The sequence below is a fragment of the Glossina fuscipes genome, unplaced genomic scaffold (genome assembly GCF_014805625.2).
Source record: "Glossina fuscipes isolate IAEA_lab_2018 unplaced genomic scaffold, Yale_Gfus_2 121, whole genome shotgun sequence".
NCBI classification, from domain to species: domain Eukaryota; kingdom Metazoa; phylum Arthropoda; class Insecta; order Diptera; family Glossinidae; genus Glossina; species Glossina fuscipes.
The window spans coordinates 926,752-952,342 of NW_023998464.1; the positions used below are offsets into that span (position 1 = coordinate 926,752).

At 34.6% G+C, this 25,591-nt stretch overlaps 4 protein-coding genes across 5 annotated transcripts in view; 3 read left to right on the plus strand and 1 right to left on the minus strand.

Moving 5' to 3' along the window:
- The first annotated feature begins 428 nt into the window (after positions 1-428).
- Positions 429-5,751, plus strand: LOC119640588. Its single transcript, XM_038038738.1, has 4 exons — positions 429-1,341; positions 1,412-1,528; positions 4,477-5,448; positions 5,521-5,751. Exons 1-4 carry the CDS (start codon positions 1,248-1,250, stop codon positions 5,727-5,729), a joined length of 1,392 nt encoding a protein of 463 aa, XP_037894666.1. The 5' UTR covers positions 429-1,247; the 3' UTR covers positions 5,730-5,751.
- On the minus strand, positions 5,732-9,222 carry LOC119640589 (retinitis pigmentosa 1-like 1 protein). Its single transcript, XM_038038739.1, has 3 exons — positions 8,927-9,222; positions 6,038-7,027; positions 5,732-5,975 (listed from the first exon to the last, which is right to left on the minus strand). Exons 1-3 carry the CDS (start codon positions 9,000-9,002, stop codon positions 5,743-5,745), a joined length of 1,299 nt encoding a protein of 432 aa, XP_037894667.1. The 5' UTR covers positions 9,003-9,222; the 3' UTR covers positions 5,732-5,742.
- A 4,490-nt stretch (positions 9,223-13,712) lies between these two features.
- Positions 13,713-14,937, plus strand: LOC119640547 (membrane magnesium transporter 1). 2 transcript variants are annotated; one of them, XR_005247673.1, is made up of 4 exons: positions 13,713-13,924; positions 13,987-14,039; positions 14,109-14,455; positions 14,514-14,937. XR_005247673.1 is itself a non-coding variant. In XM_038038636.1 (3 exons), the coding sequence occupies exons 1-3, from the start codon at positions 13,843-13,845 to the stop codon at positions 14,334-14,336; spliced, it is 363 nt and encodes a 120-aa protein (XP_037894564.1). In that variant the 5' UTR covers positions 13,713-13,842; the 3' UTR covers positions 14,337-14,934. The 2 variants fall into 2 exon arrangements, 1 of the variants encoding a protein (XP_037894564.1); XM_038038636.1 differs by having other exon boundaries at positions 14,109-14,934.
- Positions 14,938-17,396: 2,459 nt separating this feature from the next.
- LOC119640359 (EF-hand domain-containing protein D2 homolog) overlaps positions 17,397-25,591 on the plus strand; it is a 38,103-nt gene continuing 29,908 nt past the window's right edge. The window contains exon 1 of the mRNA XM_038038323.1: positions 17,397-18,045. Within this exon, the coding sequence (XP_037894251.1) occupies positions 17,774-18,045 (272 nt within the window). The 5' untranslated portion in view covers positions 17,397-17,773. The remainder of the gene's footprint in view (positions 18,046-25,591) is intronic.

A 25,591-nucleotide genomic window follows, 5' to 3' on the forward strand; every position in this document is an offset into this window, starting at 1 on the left:
GCTAAGGCACATGTTCCGATTATAATCATCGTAAGTTGAGACTGCGGTATATTGAAAGGTAAGGAAAGAATAAATTTCTTCGTTAAATATTATTTATGTATATATGACGACATATATGATATAATATTTAATAATATTTTCTCTTTTCGACATAATATATTTGTAAAAACAAATATATGTACTTAGGTTCAAGTTCAAGTTTGATTATAATAAATTCTCTTTTACTTTGAATTATCCCGTTGTGTTGGTTAATAATTTACGATAAATATATGTATGTATGTAATCAATATCAAATATGTATTATTAGTAGTGCTGTTCTCAATAGGTTCTAATTCCTACTAATTGTACTTACATGTTAGGACTGCACTTACTATCTGAAATCGCAAGGTACTTTACCACAACTATAATAGGTTTCAGTTACTTTCGGAGAAGCAGTTAACACACAATTAACAAGTTACTTTCGCATTAAGTTTCTGGTGAAGTTGTTTTGTCTTAAGGCAGTCTTTTCGTAAATTGTTACTGAAAATTGACAACGTGTGATACAAGAGCGTACTAAATTTGTGCGGGTGTATGCAACATCCAGAAGGACTTGAGATAGATCCACACGTTATTGTACCTATCGATTGAGAATCATTTCTCTGTACGTGCGGCCATCGTTTTTTCTGTTGTTGAACCTGTAGGCAGCGACTGTTAAGATATATTCATGAAATTGAGTACACTGATATGCTTTTGCCCAAGGTGATTGAAAATAGTTCGGATCGGATCACGTTTTCGATCACTTCTCATCTAAAGTATTATTTTGAAAAGTCGTTGTATGAATAACTATGTTAAAAGAAGTAGTGCAGGCCATTGAAGGATGGGCCGTGATCCAGTGCTTTTACTTGTTCAAATTAGCCTCACTATGCCCGCCATAGCGGAATTGGAATCAAATTCACCCTTGAGCCGCGAAATTCTTCTGCCTTTTATTATATTTTCTATCTCTTCAAATCGTGTTAAAATGTATGCGGTGTTCATCGCGCTGCCCATTTAAACAAAAACTCAAACTACTTCAACTTCTGATTTTCAATATATTTCTACTTAAATCACTCGGAAAAATTAGTAAAATATTTGTTCAAAATTAAATAGTCTCTTACGGACACTCTAGTTATAGAGAGGTTATCTTAAACAACGCAAAAAACGGGAACTTTGAAATAAACAAAAAAAAAAAAAAAAAAAAAATACAAACAATATACAATTATTCTCTTGCAATGCCAACGATTCCAATAAATTTTTATTTTATTTTTTATATATTATTTGCAATAACGCCAAACTTTCCTTACTCAAAAGCGGAAAACTTACCAAGTATGTAAATACAAGCAAAAAAAAAAAAAAATTGAAAATTTCGCTTCAATTAAATATTTTGATCATTTAGCTTTAAAATGTTACAATTGCAATTCGGAAGTTGATGGCTTAAATTGTACCACGAATTTGAAACACTTGCAGCCAACATTATGTAAAAATAGTTACGACAAGTGTTATATGAAAATCGGTAAGTCGTTTATTGAAATAAAAAAAAGCAGTAAAAGAATGAAAACAAACTTTTTAGTTATAGTTAAGTTAAGGTGTCTTAAATCCAATACTCAAAGACAATCAGTTGATATGATATCTGTGCACTTATAATTAAAACTTGGTGGACACATTTCGTGATATTAGGTAACCGAAAAAGTAATCAGCATATCTGTCACTATATTTAGTTACTTTCGAAGAAGAGTAATTTATTTGCACTTTAGACATTTAATTATTTTGCACAACAATTTTTAAATCGTTATGATGTGAGAGCTTGAAATATTTGCTAGATCAGCTAATATAATACAGTAACCAAATCCCCAAACAACAAGCCAAGCCACTTGTGGTACAAGGGTATATCAAGTTTGTATGTATGTAAGCAACAACAAGAAGAACATGAGATAGACCCGTCCGTGAGCCACACTTTTGATGAGGCTTTTGAGAGACGGGTTTTGAGTCAAGGACGAATGCTGTCGAAAGGTGCAGATCGCATCATTTTTTCGACAACTTCCAACATAAGACTTTATTTTGAAAAGTGTTTGTATGAAAGAGTGTCTTAAGCGAGGTGGTGTAGGGGATTTAATGAAGGGCTTTGTCCCACTAAAGCGTTTTTAATTGTTTCGAAAGAAATTGTTTGTTTTGCTTGATCTACTTTTCTTCTTTTTTTTTACGAAAATTATTCCAGTGACCCCAACGAGCTTACATTGAAATACTTTGAAGGCATATTCTGGCGTTGCCAATGGTCACCAGTCATAAGAGAAAAGAACATGCTTTTTTTTGCAACAGTTTGTGTAAACACTTATCAGAAAAGGGTCTTTACTATAGCGATCAATTGCGAACGGCTTATTGATCTGATTTAAAGGTTTACGTCTGTCTGTTCATTTTGCTTTCTTGTGTTTAACATATTTCGATGAATTTGGTTTTGGGCCAAGGATGAACGCTGTTGAAAATCGTGCAGAACGCAGCTCTTTTTCGACCACTTCTCATATAACGCCTTATCTTGAATAACTGTACGGTGTGGTAGGATAGGTGGGCCGTGGACCACTATAGTGGCTTTACTTGTTTTCTTATGAATTTTGTTGTAATATGTGTAATGCAGTAACACAATTCAAAATGAACTAATTTATTTACGTTTACATATTGTTAGGGCTATTTATGCCCAAAATCTGATGCTGGAGTAGCTGAGCGGTTCCAGGATTTATTTCACAAGAAATATCTTCGTTTGGTTTTTCTACGTTTCTATTCTCCTGTTGATCATCGCTGCAGAAAACTAAAATTCTTGCAGTTTTCTTTTGCTTTTGATAAAATCTTGGGTTTTCTGAATTGAAATTTATAAGATTTTTTTATACTTCTTCAAAATATATTTCAGTATTTCTTCTTTGACGTTTCAAATTTTCACTTTTCTCTACTTCAAATATAATTCACAGACCAAAACGTCCGCTCCTTCACTCACCTCGCGACTAACCCACTTTCTCCAACTTACTCTAGCACTGTCAAACCTGACGACTTCGACTTAAGCTAATTTTTCTCAACTTCTTTTGATTTCTCTTTACTCTAATTTCTCCTTACTTAATCCTGACTCTCTAAGCCTAACTTACTCTAAGACTCCCCCTCAGAGACGAAGAACCTGTAAGGCCAAAACAAGGGACGACTATAGTTCCTCACGATATATATATAGAATGTTTAGTGAAGTTCAATTACCCTGACAGTGGCACTTAAGCGGGCCGTTTCCAAAAAGAGAATAAGTCTTTGTAAAAGGCGGAAAAAACGATCTCTTTCTGGACACATAACACAAAATTCAAGGCACTTCGTATCTAAACGTATACTAATATATTAAATTTTGTAAGTGTCTCGTTTTAAGCAAAAAATTAATTACCAATTTATTACTAACATATTGAAGAGTTTTTATATTCGTTGAGAGAAGAAATTGATAAAATAGATTTTTAAAAAGAGGACTAGGTGTTTAAATGAACTGTATTTTGAATTATTTTCAAGAAAAAAGCATAACTAATACTATGTCGTACATGAATGAATTTTACATGTCAGAGACACTATCCTCAAGTTTTGCTCCACAGTACACGTGATATCGTCGGAGAGTACGGAACTTAGTTTTAACGAAGCTTGAACGAGCGGAAGTTTATGCCAACAAAATGTAATTTGAGTGAAGCATTATTTTTGCTGTTTAATTTGAAGGTAGATGACGCTGAATGGAAAATGAATACACTTCGATAACACTTGGTATGAAAAATCCATGATGCAAGCCATGTGAACTATTTGCTGTGAGAACAAGGCTGCATACCCATGGCTAAGGTTAAACAGTGTGACGTGCATTATGGATTGCTCCAACGCCAAGGAACGCTACCAACAATATGCAACATCTCAGGCATAGCGTGTTGTAAAGCACGTGTATTCATTGGACAATGATCCTTCTGATTATCACTTGTTGCGATCACCAGTTCAGCGTCTTCCTGATCTTAACGCCAATTTATGGAAACAAATCCACCGATAGTCTCAAAGGCTTCCTTATTGTTTGAAATCTCATTTTATGTAACAGAACGAAGAGATATATAACAAATGGAAACGGGCGATACATTTTATTAAATGTCTTGTGCGTTCGATAATTAGTAAATGTAGAATTTTATTAAAAAGCTTGGCAATGCTTCCCCATTGCCTAAATGCGTCATTGGCGGATTCACTACCACGTGACTCCATACATATATGTTATCTATCATTATATACAACAGAAATGGAAATATTTTACACAACCGCTGGCCGAGAATGACGATATCTCAGAAGAACACGGACCAGAAGAAACCAAGTGCAAATCGTTCAAGTGGTTTCCCAGTCGTCTACGAACATTGACTTTTATTTATAGAAATGGCTCAAAACTTGATCAATTTCAAATAATTTGAATTCTATAATATCCTGCAGGTATGAACGGTGATATACTTCGGGGTTGCGTAGCAGCAGATGCCGTAACAACAAGTTGCCAGGCTCCATCCTGTGCAGTATGTGAATTCGAAGGCTGTAATGATCATAATGTTTGCAAAAGTTGTTCTACTAGTGACGCAGATTGCTCCAGGACTAATGTTTCGGATAAAAAATTCGATGAAATCTGTGAAAGTTCACAGACCGAATGCTTGGCAAAAGTGATTGACGGAAAAGTGGAAAGGCGCTGTGCTCAAAAAACTGATCAATGCAGCAACAACGACACTTGTATTGTATGCTCTGGCGCTCTTTGTAACGACGGTATATTTCCAAGGGAACGTTTGTCTTGCTTCCAGTGCAACGGAGAAGGTTGTAAAAATCCATTCGAGCCCTTTCAGGCGGGAAGAACTTGTTACAATTATATTGAAAATGATAAATGTTACACATACGGCGACAATGATACAAATATGCAACGGGGTTGTGTATCAGACGAACTCAATCCGTGTGCAGGAGATAACCAAAGCACTGGCAAATGTTTACTATGCAATTCAAATGATTGCAATTCGCGCTCTTATAAAAGACCACAAACACTAAAATGCATTCAATGTGAAGGTAGTAAAGAAAGCACCGAATGCTTTAACTTACAGGATCCGAATTTGGCTACAGATTGCAGCAAAAAAGAACTTATTTACACTGACGAAGGGGCGTGTTACACACACCTGAAAAATAATTTTGTGCAAAGAGGTTGTCTGTATGAGCATATGGCAAATGAAGGCGAATGTAAAGAGGAGAATGGTTGCGAGAAATGCTCTGGAGTGGATGGTTGCAATCACAAGGAAATAACATTCAAGTTTACATGCATTGTGTGCCGCAGTGATACGAATACTAAATGCCGAACTAATGCAAGAAATATAAAGGGAGCAAGTTGTCGTGCCGACGCTGGTTGGAGTAAAGGTTGCTTCTATGGCATCTGGAGTAAGTACGAGATTGTGCTTATTAAGGTCTGTTGCGAATTAAAATTTGCTTTTTTTTTCTTCCTAACTGCAGACAAAGTCATTATACGTGGTTGCTATGTCGATGCCCATGAACAAATGCAATATGTATGTTCGGATAAAAGTAACACTCAGTGCCACGTTTGTGAGGGTAACGATTGCAATACATCTGTCTTGTCTAATGCCAGCGCACTTAATGCGTTAACTAATTTACATCTACAACATCTTTTGAGCTTATTAATTATGAAATTTTATTTCATTTAAAAATGTTTTGAAATTACATTGCATTTACTATAAAAATGTCCCTGCAGTTAATATATGTGAAAATATTCACCAAGGCAAGTAAAATAATATTCAATTTGTGAAGATCAGCTGCACCGCCGGTTATTTTCTTATTATTGCATATGTTGGAGTAACATAATTCGCAAAACTTTTTACTTTTCAAACAATATTTGAAGCCTTGCTCTGTTAAGTCACTCACGCAGCCGCGCATAGTAGTATTACCTTTCTCTTTAAAGAAATGAAAAAGTTTAATTAAAAACTATTAGGAAAATAAACGAAACGAAATTTACCGTCAAACATCGAGTAACAACCGCTATGTTCATTTTGACTATTGTTGTTGTTAGTCTTTTTACAAGTAACTTGTTCGGTTGCTCTCTTTTCACAAGCGCTGTCTTCTTTACTGTTGCATGTAAAACATAAGTCGGGCTTTATCTTATTAATAGTCTCGACTAGGTGAGGTTTTTCTTGATTTATTTCAACTTCACCAGCCGGGGCGTCATTTTGTAATTTCTCTTCCGTTTCCGCTGGATTGGGTTGTTGTGTTTCTGCGCCTGTTGGGACTCCTTCTTCTGCATTGTTGGTGTTTGAATTTGTTTCTTGTTCCTTCACATTGCTGCCATCGATGTTCGACTCGTCTTCTGGCAGTTTTTCCTCAACTCCTTTTTCAGGCTCTGCACTTTCAGCGCCTGGTTCGGACTCCTTTTCTGCTTCCATTGTTGGTTCAGCTTCCGGCTCCACCTTTGGTTCAGCTTCTGCTTCCACTTCTGGCTCAGCTTCTGATGCCGCTTCTGGCTCAACTTCCAGTTCAGCTTCCGCTTCAGCTTCCGGCAGCGCTTCTTGTTCGGCTTCCACTTCGGTTTCTGCTTCGGCTTCTACTTCCACTTCTGGCTCCGCTTCTTCTTTAGCCTGTGCTTCACCTGCCTGTTCGCCTTCCGGTTCCCCGGCTTCACCAACTTCTTGTTCAACTGCTGGTATCACTCCATCATTGACTTCGTCCACCTCCATTCTTTCAATTTTATCTTCCACTCCTGTGCTTACTTCTTCTTCTTGCTTTTCCATAGCGGGTCCTGCTCTTAGCTCAATTACCTCAACATCACCCGCAGTTTTCTGAATCTGTTTTTGTTCACTTTCAAAAGAGACAGTTCTAACTTTAGCTTCGCCCTTTTGAGAATTTTCCAATGCTTGTTCCATTGTTTCCATAAAGCCTTGCGTTGATAATTCTAGTGCAAGCGGTGTGGCAGTTGAAAAAGAACTGTATAGTGTTTGCTTTTGCTGTTGTTCTAGAGTCCAAGAAAATAAATTCAATTGAAATGTATTTATTGAATATTTATTTTATGAAAAAAAGTAAAAACACTGTAGTGGGGCATGACCGATCTTTAAATACCCTGCATCACTTCCTTCATATAACGACTTTTCAAATTAAGGTTTCATAAGGAGGTTGGTCGAAGAAGTCGTCCAATCAGAACAATTCTCAGCAGTATTCGTTCTTGAGCCAAAATGTCTAGAGGTATCAAATTTCATCAAAATAACTCAAAGTTGCGACCTGTAATGTTGTTGCGACACAAAAATAAACGGACAGACGGGCAGATAAACTTGGATCGATTCAGGAAGTAAATTTATCAATATAATAAAAATTGTGTGGACCTATCTCAAGTCCTTCTGTGGTGCATGCATCCGCACACACTTAATACATCGTAGAAAGATAAGTGGTGAAGGGTATAGTAATAAAATTAAGCTTCGGTAAAATTTCACAAACCGAGTGCAATTAACTTTCCCTCAAAAACACGCTCTTTTTTTTCACAATAAATAATTGTTTTTCCATGAACTGGAAATAAAGTTACACTGTCAATATTAGAAAAAAGAAACCCGCTTAAACGTATTCACCCGTCGACTGCAAAAATCGCAAAAATGAACAGGTAGGAAAGTTATATTCGGCGGGAGCCGAGTCTCGCATAACCACCACTATGCTTTTCTCATTCTACACTCCAAGTTCTTTTATTTGATATGCATATCGCTGGAATTATTAAGAAAAAATTAATCCACGAGGTCGAGGTGTATATCACATTCATTTTAGGACTAACCCACTTTTCTACAGATAACATATCTTTATTTGAGAAATGTACGAAATAATTTTAAACATTCTAGCTTGTTTGCTTCATGATAAGCAAACATGAAACCTTAAAAAGCTAAAAAAAAGATCGTTTAATCGCTTGTAACTTTGTGTGGGCGTAGAGAGTGCAGTGTTTCGCAAAGTAAATGTGGAAAATTTCAGTCTTCTAACTTCTGTCATTTCTTATTAACAAGAAAAAATCCACAAATTTTGATTAAGAAAAGCGGAGTTGGGTTCAGTTTATGCTCCACTGCGGGCTTCCGATCTGACCAGTTTGGCCCATATTCAATACCAACCCACTTGCAAAGACTTGCAATGTTTCTACCAAATTCAAAGCCCATGTCTTTCTCTTTTGTGGCTGGCAGAGTGGCAACGATACACACCCCACAGACACACACCCTGGCAGACATGACTAAATGATTTCAGAAGAAGAAGATATGTACTTTATAGGGTCTCTAAAGCTTTCTTTTGGGTGTTACATACATTATGGGAAAAAAACAAGATGGAGTGGTGAAATGATTCGCAGAATTTGTCTATTTAATGCTTAAACAATTTGGGCTGCCGCACAGCCAACAGTTAAGGAGCTAGAGTATGGAAGCGGCATACCCGGATTCCCAGTGCGGTAGACTGCAGTTTAGTCGGGATTGGTGTGTGATCGCAGTTGTAGTGAGTGCTTGATCGTTAAAGACATCACACCTACCTATCGGCCATGCATATCCTAGTCTGCGACCACTCCTTATCTCTCTGACTTTCCCCCCTCTTTCTGACGGTCACCCTTTGCCGCACGTATAGGAGACAACCCATGAATAATTGTGGGTTTTAAAAAAAAGAAAGTCGATATGATAGAGAGATAAAGAAAACTTTGCGATTATTAGCGTGACGAGTATTCCAAATTTGAACTTTTTCATATGTTTTACATATCTTGTTTAAATTGTCCAAAAAGTTCTTGTAAAAATTTATTGAAAATTTTCGATACGAATAACTTTTTGTTCACTAACTCTGGTCACCGGAAAAGAAAGGTATTCTTTTTTTTTGTTGTAATGAAATTAATCCAATTAGTATTTAATACCAGTTTCAGAAAGTTCTCCATCTGCTGTCAATATTAGCGCCATACAGAATATTGTAACCAAATCAAAATGTTTCATGGTTAACTCTTTACTTCAATCACTTAATGAAGACTAAAAAATTAATCTTTTGTTAGTGTTTGGATACCTATTTTATTATTTCTAAATGATATCAGAATAATTGCAAAAGAAAACGGACTCGGTTGATAAAACGATTGGATTTCAATGTCAATATTTATCCGTACACTTGAAGTTTTAAAACGCAACTAAATGATAGCTATATGAGACTTACTTTCCTTTTTTGAATCATCATCGAGCGATCGATATTTAAACCGCATTTCTTTAACATAGGAATCTATCTTTGTACGTGCATATGTGCATAGTGACCGGCTATCATTCCATGTTTGTTCTGATAATAAGTTTAAATTATGGTCACAAAAAAAAGTGCATTTTAAAAGGATACAGGTGAAGACGAATTGCAATGTACCTACATTAAGAAGTAAGCGGTAAGCTTAGCAATAAGCCGTCGCTCTGATTTCTTCTTTGTAAAATATATAAACGTGTACGTAGGTTGGTATTGGTCTTTTTTTTTTGTTTTATTTAAATAAAGTCGTGATGGGGCTAAATTATGGGCAAACCTATGCAGCTTAGCGTGCCCTCTTAGTGTGAGACTTCACAAAATAATGAAAACTACGTAAGGATACATTTGCATGACATTTAACCGCCACCATCATTAAACGCTTCTCGGTAGGTAAATAGTTAATGATGTGAAATTTTAAATTGACACGACATGTATATGCACTCATCTGCTGCTTTCGATGACAATAGCGTTTTCGTGTTTCCTTGTAGAACTGCGAAGTAAACGCAAATTACAACGACGATGGTGTTCGACAATCTATTTTATTGCCATAGGTTGACCATTACTTACATCACACATCAGGTGCTTTCCGTGCCGTTGCTATTTGCGATACGCGATAGCCGAATAGTGTTAAATTTATATCACAATATGTCAATGGCTATTAAATTTGCAAATATCTCTACCGGCTGCATAAGTATATCGCGGTTTAAGGTATTTAAATAATTTCTTTCACTTGCTATCGCTTGGTAGGTGTGCATATTAAATGTTAGCATGTGCGTATATATATATATATATATATATATATATATATGTGTGTTTCATTATGCAAGCATCACGTACAAACATTTCTACAATGAAGGAATAATTAATATAATGTAGAAGCAGTAACACGCGGTTTCGTTGTCTAACGCCGTTAATGTGTCCCAATGAAAGTTAAACGAACAACGTTGCGCACCAACAGTACAATAATAATAAAAAATTAGACCATGGACCCTTGGACCATTGACGACCTTAACACGGTAAACCGCTCTCATTTTCGTCACAGGTTTTTTTTTTGTTATTATTATTGTTTTAAATTTATTTAAATTGTCTTATCTTTCCCTCCACGATATGTTCATCGTTCAAATGTCTCCCAAAATTACCAGATACCAGTGCGCTGGTGTTTCAAAATTACCAAAAATTAACCAGAATGTGTCTGAAAAAAAATACATATGTTTTTCAATAAAAGTAAACAAAAGCTAAGAAAAATTCTCCCCGCAACATTTTCATTTTGTTTTTGCTCATATTTGACACGTTTGCATGAAAGTTTTTACCAGAAACACCTGTAGCATAATTCTCTGATTAAATAAAATTTCTTTATTGTACAAAAAAAACAAAATAACACTAAAATTTGAAAATTTAACAAATATCAATTTATTCATATTTATTTTACTTAGACAATTTTCAAAGTTTACAACCAGTCTGACCGTTTGGACCATTGACGACTTTAAAACTCATTCTCATCACAAGTTTTCTTTTTTTTTTTAAAGATTTTATTACTTAGTTGGAATGAACTGGATTTGGTATTTCCGTAACACTACCCTTCACTTAATCTTGTTCGTCCCAACCCAGGTCGTTTCGATAAGCGGTCAGTCGGTCCAGGTGTACCACTTTGATCTAGTTCTACCTCCGGTATGTTTTCGTATTCAATAGACCACGCCATTTATCCTTGTGATGATTTTGTACGGACTTTCTCAATTACATCGCAGTTTTGGTGACATACCTTTTCTACGTAAAGGGAAAAAAAAAATTTATTGTAGTCTGGTAAACATCTATTGAATTTTTGCTTAATTTGTTACCCATTTTTTGTTTTTATACCCATCGCCGAAGGATAAGGGGTAGGAGAAGGAAGCTTCAACGACGCCACAAAGCATATATATTTTTAATCAACATCAAACAATTTAAGTATGTCCGTCTGTCCGCCTTTGTAATGTCTGCTGCACACGGTGCTGCAAAAAGAAAGCTATCGGTTACATATTTTACAACATTGGAAGAAACATTGGAAGCTCTTGCACGCATCGAAAATTGGCCAAATTGGTGGGAAGACGCATCTAGCACCACTTAGTACCTGAACAAAAAGGACCATGCGAACCCAACATTATAGCGTCTTACAATGTGATTTTTTTTCACAACATGCAAAAGCAAGCCTCAAAAACACCATGAAGTATATAAATTCTTTATGTATCTAAACATGTCCGCCTGTTCGTCTGTCCATCTGCCCGTCTGCCCAGTTGTGTATTATCTGTGGTAAAGGTTCTCTCCTTCACAAAAATGGAGATGTCGCCTACAAATTTTCAAAAGAATTTGAAAATGACCCAAACCGGTTAAAGTACACGCATGCGCCTGTGCAATAAAAACTGTGAACATTCTTGCATTCGTTGTTTTTTGCTTATAATTCATAAGGTACAACACATACGTCGTATGAATTTCTACTGACGTTCTGAAAACAGAATAAACCAACCGCGCTCTTCCAATATTATAGAGTACGAAAATTGGGTTCTTTACCTTTTTTTAGTCGGTACAAAAGATCTAATGTAATTTTCTTACTTGTTTAAATTTAGTATTTATTTTTAATCAGAATGCAATTCTAAAATATATTATAGCGAAGATATGAAACAAAAAAATGATCTGTAATTAATGGAAAAAAAGGGGGAGATTATATCTCGCATCTCTTGTGGGGATTGAAATTTTCCATATGCTACGATTAAAAAGTATTTGTCGCAAGGAGTCATGACTTAGCCCAGCAGAGCCATCCACATTAATAGGGAGAAGTTGTGCTGTGCATATGGTGGGACTACCAAAGTGCAGTGTATAACGAGCTGCTAAACCCGAATGTAACGTTTACTGCAGACGTGCACCGAACAAACTGAACGATATATTATTGCAAAAAAGACCAGCAATAGCCGCTAACACGCGCTCTATGACAACGGTCTACCACACGTTGTAAGCGTTGTCAAGGATACACTGCTGCAGGTTGACTGGGGAATTCTGCCACATAGCGTCTTCTGATTACCTTTTGTTTAGATCAACGCAGCATGGCTTGGCTGGCACACGATTTCGAAAAGCTGAAGAGGCGCGAAAATGGGCCGCTGTTAGGATCACTGCCAAACTAATATCGTCCTTTCTACACGGTATCGCCGTATTGCCAGGAATATGTGAAAAAGTCGTAGACAATCGTGGAAAATATTTGGCATCAATTTCTCTCAATGAATGCCTTTTTCAAGTGAGAAAGGTGACCAAAACACATGCGAGCACCTATTAAAGAAACAATGATATATTTAATTCAGTTTATTAAGCTTTGTATTATATTTTTGTAAAATATATTTCACTTGTTCCAGCAATTTCGTTTTTTCAAATTTCATATGTTATATATTTATTTACATAGTTCTCTTTCTGGTCTTTGCATTATTTTATTATCCATGCCCGATGGATGATATCATGAATATTTCATCACAATTGCAGCGAATAAAAAGTCCAATTGGATGCAGAAGTAATCGAGTAACACTAAAACAAAAAGCGATTGTATCATTTTTGTAATTCATATTGTGCGATAGCTCCTAATCAACCCCAGGATCTGATAGAGCTCCGCTATGTATTCTGAAATTGTACGCTGATTAGATCGGTCCCCTGACCTTTCTTAAGAAAATTAATGATTATTCGTCTTCTTCTTTGAATCGCCAAATGAGCCACAGACGACTCACTGAGTTAATGAATATATTGAATTGGCTTATTAACACTTTATTTATATCGTTTCGTTTTTCAAAAGAAATTTCTTATCATACGGAATAAATCCTCCTATCCAAGTATGTCAAGTATCTAGCCAAGTCGTTTCCCCATCCTGTTACCTAAATTCCCTTTTGTAAAAATAATTTAATTAATGTTACGAAGCAAATTTACTACATTTTCGGTAGTAACGGTTTTAAACGTTAATAATAATAATAATGATACTATTGATAATAATAATAATATTAACAGTTGCATATATAAAAATTATAGTAAAAAAGCAAACTAGGCAACAAATAAAATGGGCGCAAAATGTACACATTTTCGGCAACTACCACACACAGTGCTACTTTTTACAGCAAAAAATACATCTGATCATACTTTTCAAATGCAAACAACCCACGTACATGGAAAATGTAAACAAAAATTCAAATTTGCAGCAACAAACACACGGGCTACGACTTTTGCATTAAGAAAAACCATATAAGCAAAATTTGCGATTATCTTTTATTTCAAAATTTTTTCAGATGGCAAGGTGAACTTTTATATTTTGACACTCAAAGTCATATGTTGTTCAATCGTTCGCTCGCTGGCTATCTTTTAAAAGCAAAAAGAAGAAGAAGAAGTCTTGATAACAAAGCGCTTACAAAAGGTGTTGAGAAAGAAATATACAAAAACATATGCTTACAGAGCAGTTCTTATAATCATTTGCACTGTTCATCAATTAAGGCATTTGTTTTTCGAAACTTTTAAAAAAAATACTTGTAAATTACAAAGTTTCTATACAGTTAGCAGTGAAGAATGAGTGGGAAATTGTTTAATAAAATCTTATTAACCATTGGGTTTTTAAGTTTAGCACACGCTGCATATTCAGCTGCGCATTGTAAGTTCTACAAAGCTTTGTTCATTTTATTCATATATGTAAATAACTTTTTTCCATTTCAGATCGCACTTTTTTACGTTTAACAGAGCAAGAATTTACCAAGCTGCCATTGGATGTAGGGTTTATAATATATGTTCTGTTAATTTGAGAATTAATTGCTAGCGTCTTATTTCTTTTTTTTCAGATAGTCGTACAAATTGTCGTAAGCCTAATAATGATTATATATTATGTGGTACAAGTGGTAGGAAACTTCAAAGAAATACGTGCTACCGTCGATATGCAAGCTAAATCTTGGGACACATTAGGCAACTTTCCTTCATTCTATCATTTCAATCACAGAGGAAAAGCGTTATCACCTAGCTATGTGCCCGAGAATGGAAGTGACGAGGAAATGACTTCTTATGAATTGTAGTAATAAATAAATGATAATATTAAGAAATAACACAAAAGCTAACTAAAAACTAATAGAAAAATATTCAAAGTGAACCGTTACGACGATCGAGAATAAGCGAGTGTGATCTTGAACGCAAAGTAAGAAATTTTTTTACACATTGTAATTTTTTTCGTCCCCTAATAAACCATTCATCAGGTTCAGTGTAGGTGGAAGATAAATAATTATAAAAATCGGCAAAAAAATAAATAAAATAAAAATAACTCCGTGAATATAATCAACAAAAAAAAAAAATAAGTGGTTAATGTGGAGCGAAACACCTAGAAAGAAATGCAGCCAAGGAGTAAAAGGGCATCCAACAACTCAAATGTGCCGAGCGGAAGTACAGAAACTTCAAGGAATAATAGCGAATAGTTATTTTTGTCTTAAGTCCGATGTCCCTCCATACAATTCTCACATGACAACATCTATTTCTTTTCCTCTCTAAATTCGAATTTAAAACACATAAAAGGAAAATTTTTATAATAAAACTGACATACTACTAAACGAAAAAAATTAAGTGTCACCAAATTCCAAGGTAAAACAAAAAAAATTGCAAATTCTAAATGGTAAAGCAAAAGAGGGTCAAAATACATAGTGCACAGCAACAAAAAAATATACAGTCAGACCCTTTTGTTATTCCCTAATCGTTATGCAGTGAACAAAAATTTTGACTATTAGTGACTCGGCCACAAGGCAGTCAGAACTTTTATATTGTTTGGTTTTGCTTAAAATAAAAATTTTGTTTTGTTATTGTATTTGGTTGTGTTATCCAACTCAGAGATTTCGTCTGCCTACTTACTTTGTGCAAACGTAGATCTTGTAACGTTCTGTAATTAATGTGCCTATAGCTCTAGTGCCTAGATCCGAAACATAATTTCTCAAATGCTATTCCTCGCAAACTATACAGAAAGAGAGGTCTTAGGTTGGATTCTTATCGCAACGAACTGCTAGATTGTAAAATGGTACTTTTATTACCTCTAAATATAATGAGTTATTTATAGGCTGATTTATACCACTTTTAACATCGGAGTCGTCTTACTGCTTCAAAATGTTTTGATGTTCAGATCAATCTCACCGATAGCGTGTACTTCATAAGACCGTGACAAAGTGAGGGCTACACTTCGCATCGTGTACACTGTATATCTGATATAAGCTGAGCAATAAAATGTAAATGTCAAATTTATCTTCTCCCTGTCTTAGGTTTAGTTTCTGTTGCCAGGGCTGTGTGTTCGTTGTAGACTGTGTACTCCCGTTCCTCTAAAAAGTGTTGGAAGTGTTTGATACAAATGCACTATATTTTATCTCAGAAATTGTCAACTTTCCAAAAAGGATGCTAAAGACTGTTTTTCCGTTATAAAGTTGATGCAGTAAATGAATCTACATTTAAGATTCATGAAAAATTAAGAAAGAAATACTTTGCCAACGACTCGATATGATCTTTCAATTTCTCTAACTTAGTTACATTTTACTCGTTACATTATATAAAGCATCTATCACATAACACACTTCGAATCACGAGAATCTATAAATTTTTGATTTTTATCTCCTAACATCACTAAGGTTTTTTGTGTTTCTTCTATCGATGGTACATTTTGATTTTGTCCCTTTTTATTTAATATCCAATTGCAATGAGCGGTATGCACAACTCCAACCATGGTTTATTCCAAGCGCCACCAAACCAAATGACGACGAACCATTTTTTTTCTCGAGTTTTTGGGCAATTTAGTTTTTTTTGTATTAAAATCGTTTTTTTTGTTTGTAGTTTTTTTCCCTATTAAAATCGTTTCAATTTTTCCGCCTTTCAGCCACAAATGCAATTTTATAATTTTAATTCGAAAATGTTCTTGAAATTACATTGAAAGGCAAAGCACAGAGTCGCTTATAATAAATAAAAAAATTGCCAAAAATGGTTGAGTGCTCAACTAACAACTTAAATTGCCAGATCGTTTAATTTGCAAAACCGCCAGCTTTATGACTCACCAAATCTGTTAAAACAGCTTTATGACTGACGAAATCTGTTAAAATTCATTGCAAAAAGCGATTTGCCGTCGGCATTGCAAAATGTAAAAAGACCAGTAGGACAATTGCAGTAATCGTTTATGGCGCGGAACTAAGCGATTTATTGAATAATCTGTACATTACGGTTTCATAGGCGGTCTACTACGAACCCCCACAAATCTAAATATGCTTAGTGAAAATCACGCATCTTTTATTATTTACTATGTCGGTTGCACTAGAATACTTTTTGTGCTTTTTGATAATTAAAAGAGACATTCATTCATTAGTGTTGGAAACTGGCAAATAAAAAAGCAAGATATTGGAATATTCTTGCTTAAAAAAAAGGAACGACTCACTCTTTTAATTGTAGTAAAAGTAGGTAAAATTTTTGCAAGTGCATGTAACAGCCAAAAGGACTTGAAACATGTCAAGCTAGTCGGTGCAGAATTCCCTTCTTAACCGACAACTCAGACAAACGAACCTTAAATAAGTAACAATTGTAATAAAAAAAAAATTATAAACGATGAACTCGTACTCGTGCGAATGTGCTAATTCGAAGTAACTCTGTGTGTGGTTTGCTTGCTTAATACTTTGTAATACAACCTCGATCTGCGAGAGTGAAGAAAAATGAGTTTTTCTCAGTAACTGTGTTTTCAGATGAGACCGTTTGTTTCCAATTATTTTGCATCTTTTTTTCTCTCTTTCTGTCTCTCTCTTTTAAAGTGCAACTAAATAAACTATTGCGATATTTTATAGATTGCATTTGCTGCGTTTTGTATTACACACTACAATAAATCTAACAATTTCCTATATTTCTCTTTCAATCTTCTTGAGAAATTGCATTTTATTCTCAGAAAATTCAAAAAGCCACTCCGATAGTAGGAATTCTCTGAAAAATTGAATTTTATTCTCATCAAATTCAAAAAACCACTCGATGGGCATCGAGGAATACTCTAAGAAATTTAATTTTATTCTCAGCAAATTCGAAAAACCCACTCATTGGGCTTACTCGAAAATGAAACACGTATGTGAATTCAAAAATAAATAATATTTTTATTTTGAAAGAGAAGTTTGTTTGCGGATTTCGAGACGACTATAAATAACGGAAAGTTGTGTGTCCTGTAGAAAAATATTAAATTTAAAAATAAACGAAGATACAATAAGAAAAACTTTGTATTAAAAATAAAGATCAGTATTTGTGATTTATTTATGTCGTTAAAGCTATTTTGTGTGGATACGTGCAATCTAACTTTCGTTATCCTTACATAGTTTAGGAGAGGACATATATTCCACGAAAACAAAAACTAGGGTGTGTTTTGTATTCTCTTTCCGAAAATTGCACCTGTCAAAAAAAAAAAAAGTACCTATAAGTTTGACGAGAACGAGAAAAGGAAGAAAAATAATTCGTGTACTTCAAAATGTCTGTATCATCAAACGCATCATCTGCTGGCTCCTCAATATCTGGTATAACCAGCTCCAATGATAGACGGTCATCTTTAGGTCATCCCAACAGTGATTCGGGTAGTGATTCGTCTGAACTAACGCACATACTTAATCGTCGTCAAATAATTATAGATTCTCAGGAAGCCGGCATAGAGGTACCACAAAACTTCAAGGTGGTCAATGTGTACACAGAATTTCATGAATTTTCTCGAAAACAAATCAAAGATTATCAAAAAACATTTAACACGTAAGTCTTATCTTCAATTAATAAACCTCACATTGTCGCATCAAAGTTTGTTTTACGAAATTTAAGGGCATTAAAGTATCAAAAATGTCGCAAAGAGACCATATTCGTTAATTTATCAAAAATAATTTTTGTAGCTTTCAATCTTTACTCACTTCACCCACTTGCTGACCGTTGCTGTTTTTGCTGCTCAAATGCGTATTTTTTTTTGTTTTACTTAGTTTTAAAAGACTATTAAAGGGAATGTCAGACACCAAAGCATCGCTGAACACTGGCTTGTGTTAAAATGTTGTCTTCAATTATTTTTCGTTGCTTTTCATTATTATATATCAATCACCAAAATTGAAGTGTAATGGTAGCTGCCACAGACTTTGAAACTAAATGAGATAAGTCACCCATGAATTAATGAAATTGACATAATAAATAATTTTTATAAAGTTTTAACTTTTGTTTGTACTTAACCCCAAAATTCCAAAAGTCGACTATGTCAAGTAATCTGCATTAAACGAAAGGGAAGGCCTATTCTTCATATTTAATTTACATGTTGTATTTCTAAATAAACGGAATTTATCTACATTAACTACCACCAACCGCCTTATCTCGTAAACTTGTCGGATTATTTACATTAAGGAGAGCTTTGAAAACATACACTTTATTTACACGTTATCATTATCATTGCCGTAATAAACTCGCTATTTGACGTAACAGAATTTTCTTTCTTTTCAAGACCATATTTTTTTAAGATTATCGCAGTGCATTAATCTCTTATATACACTTACCTACTTACTACTACTGGCGTAAAGAGTATGCTCCTAAAAAGGAACTTGACATGTTTCAACCAACCAATGCTAAAGGGGGTAAACTTATATTTTGAAAGAAAAACGAGTTTGGAAAAGGGTTCGCTTACACAAAACATATTCATGCTTACATAAAAAAATGACGCCTACGCAGTAGTTACAGTACACTTTTCGCTTGATTTTCTTTGCATATGATTGGAAATACGATTTTATGGGAAATAAATATTTTGACGTATGGACTTATTGCAAACAGCGCAACCTAATTAATAAATACTTATCCGATTTATAATCTGCTAATTTGTGTATCTATGTCCACTTTGTTATTCTTCGGAGACAATGCGAGCACGTACATGCAATTCTGAACTAAGTTAATTATCTTTGATGAGTCATAAATGTCGATATGTTTAGTTATTCTTTCTTTAAGAAATATCAGGAACGAGTGCATGCATACATATGATGCAAACTGATTAGTATATGATTTCCAATCGATATTTAGCATTGATTTGAAACTTTTTGGATAATATTTCAATAATGCATTCATAAGTTAAACAATAAACAAAGTTTCATCGTGTGCTAATAGCAATCACCGTTTGGTTATGTGCGTCTTTACGACGTCGAATATATGGAGGCAAATATGCAAAAGAAATAAACAAACAGAAATATAATGCAAACACCACGCTTTGATTTAAGCACAAAGGCAGAAGCCAGTTCTAAATTAAATTCTTAAATCAAGTATACAACTGCCGGGACGATTTTAAAGAATGGAAGAAAGAATGAGTAAATTGATTACCGACTGACTAATTACACATGTTTATGTGGATATAGGAAAAAAAAAACACCGCAATATGTATATGTATATTTCTATATCTATATAAATAATTGGGATGTTTTTTTTTATTATAATGGTCGAATCACTCTGCTTTGGATATCTGCCTTATTTTCATCGCCAAGAGAGAGTAATTTTGCTGTTTAATTTGTTGAACTTATCGAAATGAGATGAGGAGATGAAATATATCCATACAATATATGTTTTCTGATCAGCATGAGATTCTGATTCGATTTAGACCTACCTGTCTGCCATATGAATTCTTAAACCCGCATATATTTAAAGTAGAAATTTGCGACTTATGTTTGTATTTTTGTGCAATGACTTCATAATTACTTTAAATTTTGGATCAACTTCACCAAGCTGAAGAGCAGTTAAGCTTTATATGGGCTTTATATGAACATATTCACATTGATTAATACTACAGCCATTGACGTTTTGCATATACGTATTTCTATCTACCTATACTTGTTTATATTTTTTATAACTTTCGATATTATGAAGATATTTCGGGACACCTGTTATCTAAATGTTCATCACATCTACATTTATGTGTGATCCGAGAAAAGTCCCGAACGACTTACTGTTACGCTTAGAATTAATGATAAAATTTCCAAAGTGCGCACGTGCACGCAAACAGATCAAGCCCAATTGTTAACCTCGTAATTCTCAATTGATCGAGTAATTCCTAAGCCAAATTTCAAGTTTCCATCTTCTTTTTTTAGTGCTTTCATTTCATCTTTCTCTCTCTCTCTCCCCACCCTTTCATATTATTACCACGTTCCACGGGGAGGGGACATCTTCTAACTGATTGAGGAAGAAGAAACAGCATGAATGTATCTAGGTTTGATCTGAATAGATCAGAGAAGAAGAGTTTAGAACGTCCGTCTCTCTGTCCGCATCTTAAAATCACGAGAAAGGACTTAAGGTTTCATCTAGAAAATCAAATCTTCTCCTCAATTTTCTTTTATCAATCTTGCTTGGAATACCGGCTAGATCGGGTGCGTAGATCTGCCCAGAATTACCTAAAAATGAAGGGATCTCCGCCTTACCTTTGATCCACGTAACCAATTGCCGTCTAATTACATAAGAGTAATGTTTGAAATTCGTACGTAATATGATATATGATGATATTTACGATACAATGCGCCGTCAGCAAATCGAGTGAACGGGTTTTCTCTCCACATCTCTCTCGCAACCAAACCAAACTGTTTGTTCTCTTACTAAAGGATTCGGCACAAAAATAACTATTTCCTTACACCTCTTTTGTTGTTATTTTTTGTATTAAATTATATAGTGTGCATAATTATCACACAAGCGATTACCGATTCGTTTAAAAAAGTCAAAAATTTGTTAGAATATTGCATCATATGTTAACATATCTCTTAATTAATGACAAGTCATTCTTTTTTTTTATTTGTAGAAGCGATTATTTCAAACTTTAAAGCATCATTCGTTAGAATTGTTCGCCATATGTTCTACATCACACATGACTCATGTTAAGAGATAGGGAACATTAATCTCGTTTCTAATCATTACTCTCAAGTTTTGCTAACAGATATGCTGCGTGGATTTGATTGATATTTAAGGCCGGCTTCTTAATATTTATTATTACAATTTTGTTATGATTATATTACTTGTGATAATGTAAGCCAAAGAGTAGTACTTTGAATATAGCGACAAAGACGCAAAGCAATAGTTAGCTATTTATACATTTTAAGGGATCAAATTTCTACTATTACGGTATTATTGAAAAAACTTGAAATAACTTTTGTAAGCTGTGAGATAGGATTAGATTATCGATATACATATCCATGCAAGATATATTAGCGCTAGATTTCCAGACGTTTTGCATGTACCTACTTATGCGTAAGTCCGGCATATTTGAAGGGTAACTTTTGTGAATCCTCGCAGTCGCGAGAAGAAAATGAAGTTAGGAAGCAGACATTTCGCGCAAACATTCTTTGATCGATTAAGAATGCGAGATCGAAAAAATGGATGCGACGTGTTCGCATACATGCCAAAATGCCAGGAATTCAAAAGAAATGAAAACAACCCCAAACCTCCAAACTCCAGTTTGGACAGTTTTTTCAAATTTTCGGTCTCGTGAATATGTTTCTGAAAATCTGATATCATAATATTCGCGAGGACCTCCATGGTCGATGCAGTTTATTAATTTTATTATTATTCCGAATTTTGTTTTCCATTTATTCTATCGCATATTAGCATTCATGAAGAAATTTTTGATAACCAATAGGGATTCATTCTGACCACTTTCATGTTCAGTCCAAAAATGGTTCCAGTTGGCTTGCTTGCGTCTGCAATGAGCGACAAAATCCAGTCTAATGCGCTGCACTATGCTTACATATTATATACAAACAAATTTAATTATAAAGTCCTTGGACGAACAATTTTGCAATCAACTAATTTTCATTTAACCATTTACACGTAATGAGCAATTTGGCCAAAGATTTGTTTGTTGAAAATTGAAGTTCACGGAATAGACGTTCTTTGACAACACTACTCGACGCCGATGCAGAGATCAAAAAATGATACGCGTTATTAAAGTTATCAGAAAGAACCCAAGAAGGATTACATTGATTCAAGTTTAAGTAAATGCAATTGATGAGTTGCGCGGCGAGGCGCTTTAAAGTCAACTTCACCGATATATCCAATCTTCTATTCTTCAGGTCACATATTAAATTAATGATATCTAAAGCAAATCTGCGCTCCTCAAATAAGGGCAAGTCAATATATCTAAGTCTACGTTGATAGGCTGGTAGAGAGTGCGTGGGTTCTCAGCCCAGGTCCAGCCTGCATATAATAAAAGCAGGTTTTGGTCCCAGTCATATAGTTAGTTAATATAGCAATAAGAGGTCGAGTATCAAACTAGTGAAGCGTACTTAAAAATGGGTCTAAGCAGACTCATGAGTCTGAATGATGAATGAATAAAAATCTTCTCGTTGCATAATGGGTATGAATATTTTCTCGCATTTTTAAATTACGACTTCATTACAGATTTAGTCTGAAATTGTTCCTTATTACAAACACAAATGAAATCTACTAAATCGGTGCACAGGGGCAGACGGTTCACGCAGAAGTGTCAAGGATGAAGCAAAGGGATGTTTTTTTACAAAGTTTTCATGTACTTCCGCAGTGCTGCCATCTACATTTCAGCAAATCTCAGTACTATATATGAGAAAAAAATTCAATCAACTCTATGCCTTCCTGGTATCTTCCTAATAAGTGTTTATCATTTTGCAGTGAACACTGTCGTTCCCCGCTTACAAAAATGCGCATAATATCTTCAAGTTTAATACTTTTTGTCTATGGCATTTGTTATCATTCGCTTTCTATAGATGTTTGTTTATTATTAAGTGAAAGAAAAACTTCGTAGCGTCTTTTTAATAATTTTCAAACGCATTTTTCTTACAATAGAAAAATGAGATAAGATAAAAATTAAAGAGAAAATAAATAAAAAATATTTACATATATGACTCAATTAAGACATATCTCTGGTTGATGCTTTCAAATTTGCGAAGAGTGGTGTTGTTACGACAATTTCACGTTTAATAAACTGCGTCTGCATGAAAACAAACCGATTTTCTAAGGAACCAAATTCTAAAAATGATGAAATCAACTACACATTCATAATGCTTTATCTGGCGACGCAGTAGGTGACTGACGAAAAGATTAACAACAATTCGAAGAAAATGTCATACGTACAAAGTGATAGAATCTTCGAATGAAATTTCCGTAATATGGTAAGCTGTGTATAAAAGTGTACATAAGCAAAGTATTTCTGAAAGGAAAAGTCATTTGAGGCTGGAGAGTTCAATTCTCATATTCGGACGGACAAGACTAGAAGAATTATTATAAATACAAGTAAACACGTTGTAAATAGGTCTCCTAAGAATTGTAAATGAGAGCTATGCTATCCTAAAAATCACAATTCAGTGGCCTTGACTCTCAAAAGAAGCTGGATGGAAGAATAAATACAAATGTATATACGGACCTTAAGTTAGTCAGATTAGTTGAATATATTCACGTATGCCGTCCGGAAGAGCAGCCGAATAAAATCAGGCGTGGTCGTGAGTTCAAATCTCGAGTGCGGTAGAGTTTTGAATACAGGGAAGCATATGACCTGGGTTATCCAGCAGCCTTTAAATCCACACTTTGCAAGTTTATTTAAAAAATACATAGACAACAATTAAAAAAATAAACAAATGAGCATCAAATGAAGTGTGCACACCAATGTAACCAATGCCGTCATAAATGCGATCACAATTAGCAAAAACTTGAAAAACTTCAACGAGTAATTAGCGCAATTAATGCAAATGTGGTATCAATACGCCTATCGCTAACTTGAAATATTCGCCTCAAAGCGACTCTAACTGTGTCACTTGTTAGGAAGGCAAAGTTCTCAACGTATGAATGACATTTTGTTAGAAATAATCGAAAGAACGCTTTCCAAAAAATTTGGTTTATATATATTTATCTAAACCTGTAAAGAAAATTTTTGCCGCTTAAAACAGTTTCCCTAAGGTCCGGCACTGCACTTCCCTATATGACTAAAAATTTATATAAAATTTTGTTGAATGGAAAAGAAGGGGAAAATATTAGAAAATTCTGTTACTTTACAAAAAAACAGGATTTTGAAGAAAATGCATTTCAAAACTCAACTCAGTTAATCACCAGCTATTGATTTGCTGACTCGCAGCAGAAGAACATTTCAGAAACCCTTCTTACATCACATGCCACTTATGGTGCAAGGGTATATCAAGTTTGGGTGGATGTGTACAACAACCAGAAGAATTTTAGATAGACCCATCCTTTTTTATATCGATCGATTCGGAACTGCTTTCTGAATCAATCTAAGGTTGTCTCTCTGTCTGCAAACCTTGCCTTTTTTTGTTCAGCCCACACGCTGCCAATTTGGAGAAATTTTCATGACATGCTTTGGTCCAAGAATGAAAGCTACGGACAATGTTTCGGGTGGAACCAATTTTTCGAACATTTTCCATATAAATCCTTACATGTAAAAGTCGTTATATCAATAACTGTAGGGTGGTATTTAATGGCCGGCCTTGGCCTACTATAGCGGCTTTACTTGTTTTGTTTTGTTTTTTTTTTCGTCACATTTTGGACACTTTTTTTTTATAAATTTATTTTGTTTAAATTAAGTGCATGTAAACAGAAACAGTCATAACGTAAACATTACAAACTATATTGTCGAGAATGACTCATTGAGTCTTTAAATTCTACGCATCGAGTTTGCGATCATCAGACTCTCGGTATTTGAAAAGTCAACAAATCAAATGTGACTTTACAACGTAAATAATTTTATAATAAACACCTTATTATGCACGGCGTGCGAAATAAGGAACTATCATAAAAAAGAAAAGCTGAATCATAAACCAGTTGTAAGCGCAACAAGTTGAGCGAAACGAATTGAAATAAATTTGTAATTAAAATAAGAGATGAAGTGTTCGAAGCAAATTCTTATAACTGAAGGTCATACACAAAATATTATTTAATGTCTCTGGTGTGTAAGTCTTAAAGAATCATCTTGGCTCTACTACATTGTGATTCTTCCTTTCTCCGTATATCTGGCTGGCTATTTGAGGGCAGTTATAAAGGCACTCTTTCTCACAATCTAAGTTTAACTTTAACCATAACTTAGTTTGCTTCTTGTAGTCCATTCTAATGCAAAAGCATCTTACTATAGGCAAAGACATCAACAACACGAGTCTATCAGAAATACGCATTAGAGACGCACTTCATACAATTCAATTACGTTACTCAAGTGCCCGTAAGACATAAATCCTCATGTTCATTCTCCTCTCGCTGAAAAGGTTACAAACAGGAAAGCTTAAAATGGTCGCTCAATTCATCAGGCGGAATTTTTGTACATGGACGCGACTTC

Coding starts and splice junctions, on each gene's coding strand:
- LOC119640588 (XM_038038738.1), top strand. CDS start 1,248: ATGCCAACGATTCCAATAAATTTTTATTTTATTTTTTATATATTATTT. Junction 1,529..4,476: donor CAAGTGTTATATGAAAATCG/GTAAGTCGTTTA, acceptor AATATCCTGCAG/GTATGAACGGTGATATACTT. Junction 5,449..5,520: donor TTGCTTCTATGGCATCTGGA/GTAAGTACGAGA, acceptor TCCTAACTGCAG/ACAAAGTCATTATACGTGGT.
- LOC119640547 (XM_038038636.1), top strand. CDS start 13,843: ATGAGTGGGAAATTGTTTAATAAAATCTTATTAACCATTGGGTTTTTA. Junction 13,925..13,986: donor TGCATATTCAGCTGCGCATT/GTAAGTTCTACA, acceptor TTTCCATTTCAG/ATCGCACTTTTTTACGTTTA. Junction 14,040..14,108: donor TTACCAAGCTGCCATTGGAT/GTAGGGTTTATA, acceptor CTTTTTTTTCAG/ATAGTCGTACAAATTGTCGT.
- LOC119640589 (XM_038038739.1), bottom strand. CDS start 9,002: ATGAAACATTTTGATTTGGTTACAATATTCTGTATGGCGCTAATATTG. Junction 7,028..8,926: donor TGGAGAACTTTCTGAAACTG/GTATTAAATACT, acceptor CTTGGACTCTAG/AACAACAGCAAAAGCAAACA. Junction 5,976..6,037: donor TTGTTACTCGATGTTTGACG/GTAAATTTCGTT, acceptor ATTTCTTTAAAG/AGAAAGGTAATACTACTATG.